Source organism: Diceros bicornis, chromosome 1, assembly GCF_020826845.1.
Source record: "Diceros bicornis minor isolate mBicDic1 chromosome 1, mDicBic1.mat.cur, whole genome shotgun sequence".
Taxonomy (NCBI): Eukaryota; Metazoa; Chordata; class Mammalia; order Perissodactyla; family Rhinocerotidae; genus Diceros; species Diceros bicornis.
The window spans coordinates 5,684,839-5,701,669 of NC_080740.1; the positions used below are offsets into that span (position 1 = coordinate 5,684,839).

General features: G+C 40.8%; 1 protein-coding gene across 1 annotated transcript in view; it reads left to right on the forward strand.

Moving 5' to 3' along the window:
• IQGAP2 (IQ motif containing GTPase activating protein 2) overlaps nt 1-16,831 on the forward strand; it is a 261,521-nt gene that overhangs the window by 42,980 nt on the left and 201,710 nt on the right. The window contains exon 2 of the mRNA XM_058565585.1: nt 603-702. Within this exon, the coding sequence (XP_058421568.1) occupies nt 603-702 (100 nt within the window). The remainder of the gene's footprint in view (nt 1-602; nt 703-16,831) is intronic.

The following is a 16,831-nucleotide window of genomic DNA, read 5'->3' on the forward strand; positions in this document are numbered from 1 at the left end:
GAATAAAGAGTGTGGGCTTGAAAACTCTGCTCACTTACTGTCTCTGTTGCTTTTTTCCCTAGGATACCTGTTGACCAGGAAGGTTAGCCTTGTAAAGGCCAAGAAATAAGGAAGGAATTTTAGAGATTTTGGCATCTGTAAAATAGGATTTGGGTTGGATGAGAAGCCTTAATTCCCTCTAGGAGTGAGAAAACACAGGTCCTTGTAGATTCTTTGTTCAACCCCCACATTTTCAGGATGGTCCAAGCTGAGCCACTGGACCAATTCTACAAGCTTGTCAAGGAAAGTTGCTGTGAGTAGACCATGCTCTAATTGATTTGAGGCTGTCTAAACCGTGTGGCATCATGTCTATGAAATCGGATTGCTATTCTTATTCTATTATTTAATAATTTCAACCTATACTTTAGTATTGCACGTTTTGCTAGAAATAATATAATATTTTTAAATCCAAAGGAAAATCTCTTTCTATGCTTGATGTTTCAGTACCCCTGTCTGTCAGTGTTCACTGTTGATCTGCATATGAGTTTTTCTAGTTGATTGTCTCAGGTGTTTATATGATGAACACTGCCTTCAAGTAATGTGATGTTATCCTCTATTTCTAGCTATTGTGGACGATGAAAGGCTCTCTGCAGAGGAGATGGATGAGAGGAGGCGGCAGAACATTGCTTATGAATATTTGTGCCACCTAGAGGAAGCCAAAAGGTAAGACCCAGACTTAGTCTATTTATGCACCTTTACTTGAAGATAAGCCCTGGGGTACTATACTTTTTTTTTTTTTTTGGTGAGGAAGATTAGCCCTGAGCTCACATCTGTTGCCAACCCTTCTCTTTTTGCTGAGGAAGATTGGCCCTGGGCTAACATCTGTACCCATCTTCCTCTATTTTATGTGTGGGACGCCTGCCACAGCATGGCTTATTAAGCGGTGCGTAGGTCCGTGCCCAGGATCCGAACCTTTGAAGGGAGGCCCCTGAAGCGGAGCATGTGAACTTAACCATTATGCCACCGGGCCAGCCCCTGGGGTACTATACTTTTAATGACTCATGTGCAGTCTTGTTGGTAGCAGGGTAATGAGAGAAGAACCACCTGTTTTGTGTAAATGGTCAGGCAGAATTGAGAAAAAGTTGCCACCACAGCCAAGGTCAAGGCGAGAGAGGCAACTGTTCCTTTTTCTTCCTCAGAGCCTCTCAGGAAATCTCTGGGCAAGTTGTAGTTTATTTCAAATTCCTCATCTTGCTGGCTTGGACGTAGGGGAGCAGCAAAGACTCAAATTAACTTCCTTTTCCCCCAGAGCTTCCTCAGATCTTTTCCCCACTCTCACCCCAATAATTATACATGCCCAGTAGGACGATAGCATTTTGGACTGAAGTCCGTGGGTCACTAAGCTGGAAGGTAGTTTTATGATGGCTATCTCCTTTTTAACCTATGGGTGTGACTACTTGGGATATGTGTCTCTAAAGTCGTATTGACTTTTTTAGACTTTTTAGATTATAAGTAAATGTTGGGTTCTGCAAGGAGAAAGTGAAGATAAAGTATTTGCACTTCAGCCTCTGTATCAAAGAAATCAGAAGAACTTTGTCCTTTGCTGGGTGAATACTGCAGAGCCCATATGCCATGAGTTAGATTCTGACTTAATGCTTTGTGCTGTGATCAAGCAACATATTGTTCCCTGGACAGATGATATGTTCCAGCTCTCTCATCTATATAGAAAATACACATTGAGTTAATGGTCATTGCTGTTAATTCTCTCTGATCACTGATAAATAGCTATCTAAAGAGCTAGAAGAATGAGGTTTTTAGTCAGTGTTTTGTAAAAGAACATTCAGTGACACATGCGCTAATTTGACCTCAAAATTGCTTAAAAGGGGATTTCCCAGGGTTGTTTAATATTTTAACAGTGTCCTGTAACTCTAAGCTCTCAAGATAAATTTTAAAGGTTATTTAACATGTCCGTGGAGTCTACAGTTAGGTTGCAGGTCACCGAAGGCTCACTATTAGTCTCAGATTATTAGAAACATGCTTTTAGTCAAGTTGCTGCTAAAAAAGTTAGATAAGGAGAGTGATTTGTAGACATTCAAAATAAACAGGCTTTCAGTGAAAAAGTTTGAGGAGAGTTAGTGGAAACTTCCTCCTGACACACACTTTGCATTCCAAGCTTCTGCCTCCTGTGTTTTGTAAGTGGGAAGCAGTGTTACACAGAGGAGAAGGTGTGGTTGGAGTCAGACGACTGAGTCTCCTGGGTCCAGCTCCATCACGTACGAGCTGTGTGAGCTTGGGCAGGTCATCTAACTGTGGGAACTTCAGTTTTGTCTCCTCTGTAATGGGATGATACAGATGTTGCCACCACCTGCCCTACTTACTTTATGGATTTTTTTTTTTTTCTAAAAATCAACTAAAATCAAGAAGGTTTAAGTGTTCTGTGAACTATAGTCCCAGTCAGGTGGATGGTGATAACATAAGCATAGTTTTCTCCTGAATGTATCAACGTGGTATCAGTATAGCTTGAAAACTTGCCATCTTTAGTATTTTCAAATTTCTGTAATTGAATTTTGTTTTAGAAAAGTCAACATAACAATTAGCCCAGGTTCTTTGAAGAAAGCTTCCTTAGGAATAGTTTCATTGAAAGAATAGACTATAAAATATACAGTTTTCCCTCTAAGTTGGTTTTCATAAAGTTATTTTACAAGAAGAGATTAGACATGGTATGTATTTATGAATCCTTTATTACAATCTGAACACTTTTTTTGACTTTCAGGGGAGATGATTTTTGGTCATGGAGTATGTAAAAATTATGTGGCTATTAATAGATATATTAATATGTGTGCTGTGATTTCAAAAAGCATAGTATACAGAATTCTGATTGTCCTGAACTCAAGAAATAAATAAAGGGGTAAGTTAGCCTCTGTTCAAAAAACTATTTATTTGAGAGGATTTATTGCATGATTCTCTTACAATGTTAATACCTTAGGAATTTGTCATATTGGGTTTATTATAGTGCATGTATGTGTGTGTGTTTGTGTGAGTGTATCCGGCTTATAATAATGAGTTTGTACTAAATGATACACTTAGAATGTGTAAGTTTAGCCAGAAACTGTTTCTTATTTCAGCTGAACTGACTTGGGTGCATTTTAACTAGAAACATGTTGGTTCTGTCTTCGTGCCTCTTTTTTTTTCTTTCCAGAGGTGATAGCTGGAAGGATATCTAGTTTGTATGTCCTGTAACTCAGAATTTTTAAAAATTCAAAATTGTAATAGTTCAGTATATCTTTAACCTTGGTTTTATTAATTTCAAGATTCTATGTTAATGTCAGATCATTTAAAAGTTCTTTCATTCAGAGGAGTATCACTACCAACATTATAGAAATAAAAAGGAAAATGAGAGAATTGTTATATGAACAGTTATATGCCAACAAATTAGATAACCTAGATGAAGTGGACACGTTCCTGGAAAGACACAAACTGCCAAAACTGACTCAAGAAGAAAAAAAAATCTGAATAGACTTATAACAAGTAAAAAGATTGAGTTATGTAATCAAAAGACTTCCCGCTCTTCCAAAAATATACAAGAGGAGGGAACACTTCCCAGCTCATTCTATTGATACCAGTATCACTCCGATACCAAAACCAGACAATGATACCTCAAGAAAACTCTAGACCAATATCCCTTATGAATACAAATATAACATTCCTAAGCAAAACACTAACAAACTGAGTCCAGCAACATATAAAAAAGATTTACTGAGATGTTGAGTTAGGCAATGGTTACTAGTCCCAACCTGTGGAATGGGAGGAAATAATTGCAAATCATATATCTGATAAGAAACTTGTATTTAGAAAAATAAAGAACTCTCCTAACAATATAAAAAGTAAAATAGACTAATTTTAAAATAGGAAAATGTTCTGAATAGTCATTTCTCCAATTAAGATACATGAATGGACAATAAGAACAGGACGGGGGGCCAGCCTGGTGATGCAAGCGGTTAAGTGCGCAGAGTCCGCTGCGGCAGCCTGGGGTTCATCGGTTTGGATCCCGGGCACGCACTGACGTACCACTTGTCAAGCCATGCTGTGGTGGCATCCCATATAAAGTGGAGGAAGATGGGCATGGATGTTAGCCCAGGGCCAGTCTTCCTCAGCAAAAAGAGGATGATTGGCAGATGTTAGCTGGGCTGATCTTCCTCACCAAAAAAAAAAAAAAAACAAAAAAACAGGACAGGATGCTTAACATCAGTCATTAGGGAAATGCAAATAAAAACCACAGTGAGATACCACTTCACACTAGGATAACTATAATCAAAAAGACTGATAATAACAGTGTTTGCGAGGATGTCGAGAAATTGCAATTCTCATATATTGCTGGTTGGATTGTAAAAGGGTGCAGCTACTTGGTAAAACAGTCGAGCAGCTCTTCAAAAGTTAAATACAGAGTTACCCAATGATCCAGCAATTCCACCACCAGATCTGTGTATACCCAAGAAAATTGAAAACCTATGTCCACACAAAAACCGGCACACAAATGTTCACTGAAGCATTATTCATAAGAGCAAAAAGTAGAAACAACTCAAATGTCCATCTACTGATGAATGGATAAACAAAATGTGGCGTATACATATGATGAAACATTACTCAGCTATAAAAAAATATTAACAAATTGAATCCAACCATGTGTTAAAAGAACCATGTAAATCACAACCAAGTGGGATTTATCCCAGGTCTGCAGTGCTGGTCCAACGTTTGAAAATCAATGAATGTAATCCATCACATCAACAGGCTAAATAAGAACAGTGACATGATCATATTAATAGACGCACAAAAAGCATTTGATAAAATCTAATACCCATTCATGATAAAAATTCTTAGTAAACTAGGAATAGAGGGGAACATCCTTGACTTGAGAAAGACTATCTACAAAATACTAATAGCTAACATCATACTTAATGGTGAGAAACTGGAAGCTTTCCCACTAAGATCAGGTACAAACCAAAGATGTCCCCTCTCCCCACTCCTTTACAACATTATACTGGAAGTTCTAGCTAATGCAATAAGACAAGAAAAGGAAATAAAAGGCATACAGATTGGAAAGGAAGATAAACTGTTTGTTTGCAGATGACGTGATTGACTATGTAGAAAACCTGAAAGAAAAAAAATCCCAGAATTAATATGCAATTATAGCAAGCTTGCAGGATACAAGGTTAATATACAAAAGTCAATTGCTTTCCTATATACCAGCAATGAATAAGTGGAACTTGCAATTAAAAACACAATACCATTTATATTAGCACTTAAAAAATGAAATACTTGGGTATAAATCTAACAAAGTATGTACAAAATCTAAATGAGAAAAACCACAAAACTTGGAACAAAATCAAAGAAGAACTAAATAAATAGAGAGATAGTCCATGTTCATGGATAGGAAGACTCAATATTGTCAAGATGTCGTTTCTTCTCAACTTGATCTATAGATTCAATGCAATCCCAATCAAAATCCCAGAAAGTTATTTTGTGAATATCAACAAACTTATTTTAAAGTTTATATGGAGAGGCAAAAGACCCAGAGTAGCCAACACAATGTTGAAGGAGAACAAAGTTGGAGGACTGATGTTACCAGACTTCAAACTTAATATAAAGCTACAGTAATCAAGATAGTGTGATTTTGGTAAAAGAATAAACAAATAGATCAATGGAACAGAATAGAGAGCCTGTAAATAGACTCCCATAAGTGTGGTCTTTGACAAAGGAGCAAAGCAATACAACGGAACAAAGACAGTCTCTTCAACAAATGATGCTGAAACAACTGGACATCTACATGCAAAAAACTGAATCTAGACAAGACTTTACACCCTTCACAAAAATCAACTCAATGGATTAGACCCACACATAAAACACAAAACTATAAAACTCCTAGAAAATAACAAAGGAGAAAACCTAGATGAACTTGAGTATGGCAGTGGCTTTTAAAATATAGCACCAATGGCATCCATGAAAGAAAGAATTGATAAGCTGGACTTCATTAAAATTAAAAACTTCTGCTCTGCAAAAGACAATGTCAAGAGAATGAGAAGACAAGCCACAGACTGGGAGAAAATATTTGCAAAAGACATACTGATAAAGGACTATTGTCCAAAATATATAAAGGACTCCTAAAACTCAACAATAAGAGAACAACCTGATTAAAAAATGGGCCAGAAACCTTAACAGACACTTCACCAAAGAAGATATACAAATAGCATATAAACATAGGAAAAGATGCTCCTTCATATGCCATCAGGGAAATGCAAAATAAAACAACTATCAGATGCCACTACACACCAATCAGAATGGCTAAAGTCTGGAACAATGACAACACCAAGTGCAGATGAGGATGTGGAGCAACAGGAACTCTCATTCATTACTCGTGGAAATGCAAAATATACAGTCATTTTGGAGGGCAGTTTGGCAATTTCTTACAAAACTAAACATACTCCTACCGTATGATCCCACAATTGTGCTCCTTCTATTTACCCAACAGAGTGAAGGCTTGTGTCCACACAAAAAGCTGCACATGGATATTTATGGAAGCTTTTTTCATAATAGCCAAAACTTGGAAGCAACCAAGATGTTCTTCAGTAGGCAAATGGATAAATAAACTGTGGTACGTCCAGACAATGGAATATTATTTAGCACTAAAAAGAAACGAGTTCTCCAGTCATGAAAAGACATGGAGGAACCTTAAATGCACATTACAAAGTGAAAGAAGCAAATCTGAAAAGGCTACATACTATGTGATTCCAACCATATGACATTCTGAATACGGCAAAACTATGGGACAGTAAAAATATCAGTGGTTGGGGGAGGAAGATGAATTAACAAAGCACAGAAGATTTTTAGGGAAGTGGAAATACTCTGTATGATACCACAATGATAGATAAGTGTCTGTATACATTTGTCCAAACCATAGAATATATAACACCAAGAGTGAACTGTAGTGGGGCCGGCCCGGTGGCGTAGCGGTTGTGTGTGCGCGCTCAGCTGCAGCGGCCCAGGGTTCACAGGTTCGAATCCTGGGTGCACATCGACCCACCACTTGTCAAGCCATGCTGTGGTGGGGTCCCATCTAAAAAACAAAAAAAAAAGGAAGATGGGCATGGATGTTAGCCCAGGGCTGATCTTCCCCAGCAAAAAGAGGAGAATTGGCGACGGATGTTAGCTCAGGGCTAATCTTCCTCACAAAAAATAAATGAGTGAACTGTAATGTAAACTGTGGACTTTGGGTGATTATGATGTGTCAATGTATGTTCATCAGGTATAACAAATGTACCACTCTGGTGGGGGATGTTGGTAATAGGAGAGACTGTGCAGGTGTGGGGGCAGAGAGTATATGGGAAATCTCTGTACCTTCCCCTCAATTTTGCTGTGAACCTAAAACTGCTCTGAAGTCTGAAAAACAAACAATGAATGAAGTACTGATACTTTACAACATGGATGAACCTTGAAAATATGCTGAGTGAAAGAAGCCAAACACAGAAGATTACATATTGTATGATACCATTTATATCAAAGGTCCAGAATAGGCAAATCCATAGAGACAGAAAGTAGATTAGTGTTTGCCGAGGGCTGTGGGGATAGGGGGATTGGGGAGCAGCTGCTAATGGGTATGAGTTTCCTTTTGCAGGGAAAAAATGTTCTAAAATTGGTTGTGGTAGTGGTTGCACAACTCTTAGTGTACTGAAACCCACTGAATTTTACACTTTAAAAGAGTGAATTGTATGGTGTATAAATTCTATCTCATTAAAACTCTTTAAAGAAAAGTTCCTTTGATCAGACTGGCTTGGAGAGGTTCTTAGTAAAGCTGTTAAATAAGATTAAATGGTATTTAGCAAATAAAATGCATATAGAAGGTATTCCTAAAATACATGAGGTGTCTAAACACTATCATTTTACAGATCTTTTTGAGCACCCACTGTGTGCAGACAGGTACAGTAGGGTCACTTTGGGAGAGGGAGATCAAGCAACTAAGAATGCTGTGCTCAAGAAATCTCACTATTTGATTAAAACTTTTACTCACAAGTTAAAAATTCTTTCCTTCACTTATGTTTGTTCTGCTAATCTCTCTGTATGTATGTGCATGAGTATCTCCCTGTATCCAGCCCGTCATCCTCCTAAACATCTCTCATTGATGACCTCTCTATCCCACCAGCAGCCTACTGAAGGCTTCCAGGGGCTCTTGCTCGATGACTCTAGTGATCTCTAATTGGTTTCCTCACTTCTCTGGCTCCCTTCAACCCTTTATCTGTATTAGAGTCATCAGATGAATCTTTGCAAAACTCTGATCTGTTGTGGCCAATCCTGTTTAAAATCTTCCGGTGATTTCTCAATACGCGCAGGGTAGAGACCAAACTCCTCTCAAGGGCCTCCCAGGCTCTATTGAGTCCAGTCCTTACAGCCTCTCTGGTTCCATATTGTGCCCTTTTCCCTCTTGCTCTGTATTCCAGCCATTTGATCCCTTTTCATTTCTATGTTCCCTCCTATGCAGGACCTTTGCATGTGCTGTTCCCTTTTTATACTCTTTATCTAGTCAGACTCGACTCATTCTTCAGATCGCAGCTCACTTTTTCATAGAGTCCTTCTCTGGCATCCCCATCTAGGTCAAATTTCCCCTATTATAAGGTATCATGACATTGCATCTGTCACATATTTGAATGAATTATTTAATGCTCAGCACTGAATTACTATCATTTGTTACAAATGAGGATTGATTGTACTCTGTTTTCTGTATGTTTTCGTTCTTTTTGGAGGTAACAAGTAGGATATGAATCAGACTCACGGTAGACAGGATTCTGGATGGTTTGGCTTGACTGCCAGTCTACAGGTGAAATTTAATCTGGGTGTCAATTGGAAATTCTATGTTGCAGTTAAATGATGCACATTCTTCCTGCCTTGTATGTGACCCAATGATTATGAAGCTGGGAAGTCCAGACAATTTAATGATACCACAATAAACTAGAAGATATCCAGAGTAAGGTGTATAATATTTTTCAATGAATGAATGAAGAGAAGTAGTAACCTGTGTATTAAGATGATTTATGGCTGAAATTATTTCTCATAATTTATAAAATTATGAAGTCTCTGTATATATACTTGTTAATTAAGTCTCAAAATACTAATATTAATGGCAGTGAAGGGAAAATGAAAAAGGCATATTTTTAGGACCAAAAAAGAGAGAGAATTGCTCTATAAAGTGGCTCTTTACCCTAGGGGATGTGTTTCTCCACAGGCTAAGTGGTTTAGATGGTGTCATGGAGACCTAATCATCGCTGTGTTGGGAGGCAGAGGATGTCTGGCAGATGTATTAGTTATCCATGACTGAGTAAAAAATTACTCTAAAACTTAGTGGCTTATAACAGTGAACATTGATCTCACAGTTTTTGAGGGTCAGGAATCTGGGCATAGCTTGACTGGGTCCTCTGGCTCTGTCTCACAAAGCTGCAGCCACCACAAGGTTCGAGCAGGGCAGATCAGCTTCCAAGCTCACTCACGGTGTTGGCAGGATTCAGTTCCTGATGGACGTTTGGACTGAGGATCTCAGTTCCTCGCTGCTGTTGACCAGAGGCCTCCCTCAGTTCCTTGACATATGGGCCCCTCCACAGGGCAGCTCCCAATATGACAGCTGGCTGCCATCAGAGTGAGCGAGTGATAGAGCAGGAGAGGGCAAATAAGATGGCAGCCAGAGTCTTTCTGTAACCTTTTCTCAGAAGTGGCATCCCAAAGTTCACCGTATTTTATTCATTAGAATCAAGTTACTAAATCCAGCCTGTGCTGGAGGGGAGAAGATTACACAAGGGCATGGATTCAAGAAGATGGGGCTCACTTGGGGCCACCTTAGAGACTGCCTTCCCCAGGATGTGGACATGTCCTTTTGAAACTGACCCCAGAAAGAGTACCTGAGGGGGAAAGATCCTCTTTATTACTGTTGGAAACCAAATCAGGAACTGGATGATGCCTGGTCTGAATGATTATGGTCCTAGGGTGATTTATGCCTTGATGTTTTTGAATTGTGAGCTATTTTTAACTCAGCTTCCATTCCTCTGCAATTTTAAATAATATTAAATGGACTTTTAAGTTTTCTTTTCAGGTAGGCCCTGAAATCTAACTGGATAGTTTCTTTGCTGTGAGAATTTTGCTGAAATGGGCCTGTGCAGACAAGTCTGCTACTCATATGGGCTTTGAAAGTTTCTCTCTGATGCCGGAAATCCCACTGTTTACAGTTACTTTTCCAAAATAATTAGTACTGCTAAGTAGATTTCTTATTAATCATTTCATATTAATAAAATATATTTGAATAATGAAAATGAGTCTATTTTAAGAATTTCAGTTCTTTAGTTTTTTAGGACAACTGTACAAAAAATTAAGATAGAGAGTTCTCTTTGGGAAAACTCTGGGTTGAGGAAGGAAATCGAACTGGAGCTATTATGAAGGTCAAGGAACGGGAGAGGGAATCTTGGCAAGAAGTGGGGAGGGAATTTGCAAATTGCGGTTGAGCAAATAGTTATGAATGGGACTGCTGTTGTGTTTCCCAAGGAAAGTTCCTGAAATATTATATTCCTTTTTTAAGGAAAGAGAAAATGCATAGGAATCTTTTGCTGTGTTTACTTTTTCTATCCTACCTCTGAAAATTAAACAAAGCAAAAAAGCCTTCCCTTAGATGAGCTTGTTTAGAAATACTATCTTCAAAGAGCTCTTTATGTGAGCCAAGCTGTCCTCTGCATTAGTGAATCTGGGATAGTTTCGTATGTGCCCAGGACGGGAAACAAAACACGGGTGTAATTCCTTTTGTGTCAATGCTTACAACTCAGATACCAAAAGGACACCTCACTGATGAGATCAAGTCGCATGCTCCGGCCTTAACTAGTAGTGCGTTAGAGAATCAGATCTGAAAGGAGAAATGCTGTGAATGTTGAAGCAAGTCAGAGCCATGAGTGTGGGTTTGCTCAACGCTGAATATTGGTGATTACTTTAAGAAAAAGGATCTTATGACTGGGCAATGCTTTAGAGAATCCACTGGATTTCCTCTATGTGCTTGGACCTCACTGCCTTTATTCCTAAGCCACCCGTGGCTGTGCTCGTAAGCAATTCTAATGGAAACTTGGAATTTGGATGGTAGTACTTTCTTGGTAATCAACCCGTTAAGAGACATGTTGTTGCTCTATACAAAACATTAATGAAATTTTAAGGAGTTCTTAATTGCGTTTTGAAAACATAAACAGCTTTCATATTTCTATGGTAACTGTATTTTTCCCTTCCTCCGCATTCTCTCCCTGGCTCTGACCTCACCTCTGCTGTCCAAGGGAACAAGATGAAGTTCTGGATGCAGCAGCCGGGAGGCTGGTAGGGCAGGGGGCACAGCTGAGTTGAAAGCAGGGCCCCTTCTTGGGGTCTGGCTCCTGGGTGAGGAGATAGCCTGCCTCTGAGGAGTGGCTTGTTTGGCCACTTTCCAACCAGCTTGCCTCGGGAGCCATATGCCAGAGAGCCCTAGGACCTTTTTGGCAGGCCAGGGCTTATCACACCCAGGCACATCCCAAAAGTAGGGAGAGGGAGTAACCTGCGAGGAGAAGGGGGTCGTCAAGTGTAGCCTGGGAGAAGGTGAGATGTGGGTGTCTCCATGGCACATGAGGAGACATGGTACCAGTCAGCCCAGCCTGCCAGGGTATGGTGTTTGCAGCCGGGGCCTCAGGGAACCGGTGGTGCTGAGGTCCAACTAGGTGGTGACTAGAGGTTGTGCCTTGGAGCTGGAGTTGAAGGAAGAGACATTAAGAGTGTAAAGGAAGAAGCCGCAGGGGTTGACGGGACTGGATTTGAGGAAGACGACACTGGGAGGTCAGATGCTTTGGGGGTGGATCCAGGCATCACTTTTCTGACTCAGCGGGACACATTGTGTGGTTTCTATCAGCTGAGCCTGAGGTTGGGACACATAGTTGGGAGACTTTTTTGGTTTTAGTTTTCACGTATTCTGTGTTCTAGCCTTGGGTATATGTTGGACAGGTGCCAATCAGGTGTGATCTGACAAATGAAAGCTTAATTTCTCAGAATGCTTGTATTTTTAAATACAAATAATTGATATTAATCATCTCTAGCTAAAGAGAAGTTGAGCAGCTGATATTTGATACCAAAGTTTATATTTGTTTCCCAGGCTCTTCGAAGCTGGAGAGCTGGGAGAGGTTTGGAATTTTCCATGGTCTCAAGCATACTTGACTACAAGGGTTATCACATAAGTGTCCACTCACCAGGCATGGTGCGCTCACCTTAATAGGGTTATCCCCATTTTATAGATGGAGAAACCAAGTCCTGGAAAAACTTCAGTAATTTGTTCAAGGTCACAGCCAATAGGTGACATAAACAGTATTCCAACCTAGGTCTGTCTGACTTCAAAGCCTGTGCACTCAACGACTGACACACTGTCTCACTTTATTTCTTTACACATTTTGATCATGTCTTTATTGTAAATTCAAAACTTGGTTTTGGTGGTCTTGGTTTTTAGGGTCTATATGGACTAGCTTTGTTCTAGCTCTTGATCTGTTCTCACTACTTGAGTTTTGGCGCAATTCGCACAACATAACCATCCACTGTCTTTTTTTGGTTTTCTTTTCTTTTTGTTCTCTTCTATCCCCTTTTCTGTTGCTTGTTTGTTTTAACTGGTACTACTACTAGTAGAATTCACCTCATATCCTCCATCCCTTCTTGCCTGTCTTCTCTCTCTCTCTCTCTTTTCTATTAGTCGTCCTAAAGTTTTAGTAGGAATTTGCACTTTTCAATGGTGTTGACTTTATTCCCTTCTTACCCAAAATAGTTGCGGTGCATCTTTCTTTTTGGTTAGGTCTGGATGCTACATTCAATTCATCAATTGTCTTTTTGGTTCTGCCACTATTAGGACTGGTTTGAAAGGATGCTTTGCTTTTTTGTTGAAACATCAAAAGGTATGAATAGCAGACACTGCTGAGGACTCTTCCTTCCTGTATGAACCTCCCCACCAGATGCTGCCTCATGCTGTGATGTTTAAAAGTCATAAAACAGTGTCATTATCCAAGGCATAGAGGGACTCTAAGGAAGGCTGGTGGGGGAAAACATTTGTAAAGGGTTGTTATAGAATGACTTTTTCCTATCTTCCGTTTGTAGAATGTAGAATGGCCTTGCATTGCTTTTTCGGTCTGAACACTTGTTTTCCTCTAACAGAGTGCAGATCCGTATTTTGTATATGGGGACACTCAGAGTTCATTAACTCACTAATCTGTGGTGGAGTTAGCAGTAGATTTGGGATTAGGATAAAGGTCTCCTGACTGACAACTGCTCTTTCATCCCGTGATTCTCTCTAAGTCCTGTTGATTAGAAAAGGTATTAGTACAAAGCTCAATGGTGAGAATATACGAAAGTAAAAATAAATATTAAACTTACATTGTTTGGTAAATTCAGTTTAAGTTTGCTTTTAGTTAAATACTAAATTCATAGTCGGGGGGAGTTAGCCATTTGTACATTTTTGTCATGTATCTTTCATTTTTGCTGAGACACGTGAACCCATTTAGGTGCTAGAACAGGAATTCAAGAATTAACAGTTCTAGACATTTCCATACTCTACTCATTCAGTCTTGCTTGGTTTAAATGTTCATTGTTTTTTTTTTTTTTTTCCTTCAAATAGTTTGTAGTATACAGCTGTTCCTGCCTCTGGTATTTCATAGGACACAAGTTGAGGCAGCAACGTCATCTGAGTGAGAGAGTGACTTTGGACAGTGATTCTAAAATTCACTTACCACCTGCATCAGGGTCACAGGGGTGCTTGTGCAAATGCAAGCTTCTGGAGTTCACCCTGCAAATCCATCTCCAGGAAGTGGGGCCCTGGAGTCTGCATTTTAACAAATCGCTCAGGTAAACTGAGCACACTGAAGTTCGAGAATTACGATCTCAAGAGGGAAGAGACCAGCATCTATGACTGATGCTGTCTCAGCAGCTCTGACTTTCCCACCCCAGCTCAGATGTAAAGAACACGGATACCCCTGCCTCTGTGATGAGAGGGGGAGAGGAAGCTTATTGAGGGTTGTCACCTGCTGAAGTGGGAAGGCTAGGAGGATACGGGAATGAAAACAGCTGTTGTAGAGAAAGCAAGAGTGCATCAGCCAGGGTTGGATGGAAAGCCTGAGCAGTTTTGAAGAGCCGACCGAAGTTCTAAATTTTCCTCGTGGAACCAATCAACATATTCATGTGGATTTTCCCAGCAAGATGAGAGAAAATGAATGGGGTAACTAGGCTCAGGGATTGGCATGTTGGCTCTGAGAAAGTCATGGAAACAGGGACCCCAGGGTGTTAATGTGAGCATCGCTGACATTGGGTGGCCTTGGGGTCCCATCTCAACAAGGAGGCTCTTGAAGCCAGGATGGGTAAAATGGAGTGGGGCAGCAGGAGAGTCAAGGAGCCAGCTATGATGAGGATGAAGGGCAGGACCTGTAAGAATAAGGAAGTGGAGAGGTGGGTAAATAGAAAGCTACAGTCAGAGATTTGGAAGCCTAGACCTTAAAGGTGGAGTATTTCTGGGTATTGATAAGGGTCAAGGTGTGGTGGGGCTTGTGTGTGATTGAACTGGAATGGAGGTGAAACCTTTAGATAGAGAAGGAAGTCTCTGAGCCGTGCCTTTGGGTGTTCCCAAGGACGTCCACCTTCTTGAAGCCTCCAGGCAGAGGTAGACGTGGGAGGAACACAGTGACTGTGACGAGAAAGGAAGGTCTTTGGAGGTCAGGAGAAGAGTGACAAGGTAGGAGTGAGGAAGGGGAGGGCTTAGAACAGAGGTGATAGGACGTGGCCTGGAAGAGAGAAAGTTCAACTGGAATGGTGATGAATGACCCTCCCTTCTTTGGTCCCAAGTTAAGGAAATTTGGGGAACAACTACCCCTGGTTTAGGAGAAGTGGTATTATGAACGAAGAGCCAGATTTCCAGTAAGACAAGTAGGTAAGGAGAGTGTAAACAAACAGTTGAGAATACAGGAGAATTACATTGTTACAACAGGTAAGCATTCTAGAGGCCATGGGAAAGAATTAGTAGATTTGGGGTGTGTATAAAGAGGACTGCTTTGTAGGGCTCAGTGAGACAGATGACTGTATCCAAGAGTGGGTAAAATGGAGTGGAGTCAGTTGTACCCATCCTGATCCATCCTGGGTCAGCCCTTCTCTCGAAGTTAAGGATGAGACTGAAACCAATGCAAAAACACATTTAGGTTTCTTTACCTTTGTAGGCGCCCATTAGAGATCTTCTGTTACTAGTTTATTACTAACACAGTACTTGTGACATACACTTTCAACAAGTGACTTTAAAACCTTTGACCCAGAGTAAAATAGTTTTATATCATTGCCCCAGGTATTTGTGTGATGATGTGTATGCATTTGTGTCTAACTGAACAACAAGGATTCACAAAGCTACACTCAACCTTTAGTGTATCCAATGCACCCTGTCATTTGCTGTTCTGGTCTAGTTCGTTTTCTCAGAAGATGCTGCCGTGAGCCATTGTGTTGATGTCACGACGCATGCAGTGTGCAGCCTGCAGCTGGACGAACATGCTTACGTGCTCCCGAGCCTGCTTTGGTGACACTAGGTGCTGTTTCCTGGGCACCTCTTGGATGAAGAACGTTCGTTTTCTGTGTGTAGATCATACTTAGGCTTATTGCATGATCAGGGAGAAGCCAAGAAGTCATGTTTGATCAAGACTTTCCCACTTAAAACTTTCACTGGCTCTCCATTGCCTGCAGGATCACACGGTACCTCCACGCGCAGCACAGCGGCCCTGTCTTACCCTTGGAAGTCTTCCTCTGGTTAATCATTCCCTCCTCGGTTTCGCCTTAGGTCCTTGTCCTGCTTCCACTGCACTTATTATAGTTGATGGTAACTTTTACTACATGTCGTCCTTTCCTAGCCCTCAGGGACCTCCTTGAGGAAGACGTTCCTACTCTCGGTACCCCCAGGGCCCCGCACAGGGCCTGGCGCAGAGTGGGTGTGGGGTTGGTTTGCCTGAGTGAAGGACGTCGTGACCTCAGAAGTCCTGCCTTAGGGTTCTTGTCCCGTGTGGTTTGGCCTAGAGGGGCCTTGTGAGGGGTGCCCATTCTCCCCATAAAATAGCTCTGGCTGATAATTGACAGATTTCATTTCTGAATTGTGTGGGTCCCTTTGGGGAACACAGATCAGCTGATTGTGCTTAGGCATTTTATTGTGGAAATGGTGGTCCCCAAATGGTTGCTCTCACATTCCACTTACGCTGTTCCCCACAGATGTTCAGTGGTGCACATGCCACGTGTCTCTCAGTTTTGGATGCTGTGGGAGTAAGCACTGCTCACCTTTCCATTTCAGGGGGTAGTTTGTTAGCGGCTGCTCTGTCTTCATGACGTAGTGGAATAGGAATTTGAAAGGACCTCGGTGCAGATAGAGTCCCCCACCCCTGACGATGTGTTCTGCACAAATAGATTTAAATAGGCCTTTTGTGGATCAGAACTGCCTACAGCCTAAAACATACCAACGAGACAGATTTGAGGATGAATTAGCAAAGGTTCAGCAAACTTAAATGGTAAATGAGGTTGCTCAGATGTCCATGGCTCAGTCAGACAATAAAATAAATTCATTTATGTGGTGTGTGTGTTGGATATGAGAAATTGATAGACAAAATAAGGAGTAGATGGAGTATTCTTGTTCCTGCTGTGCCTCCAGGCTGGACAGAGAACAAAGGGGAAGTAGGCTCAGTGTGTGGGGAGTGAGGCGATAGGAGTGGCATGGTTTTTAATAGCCACATTAAAAAATAGAAACGGGTGAAGGTAATTTTAATATATTTTA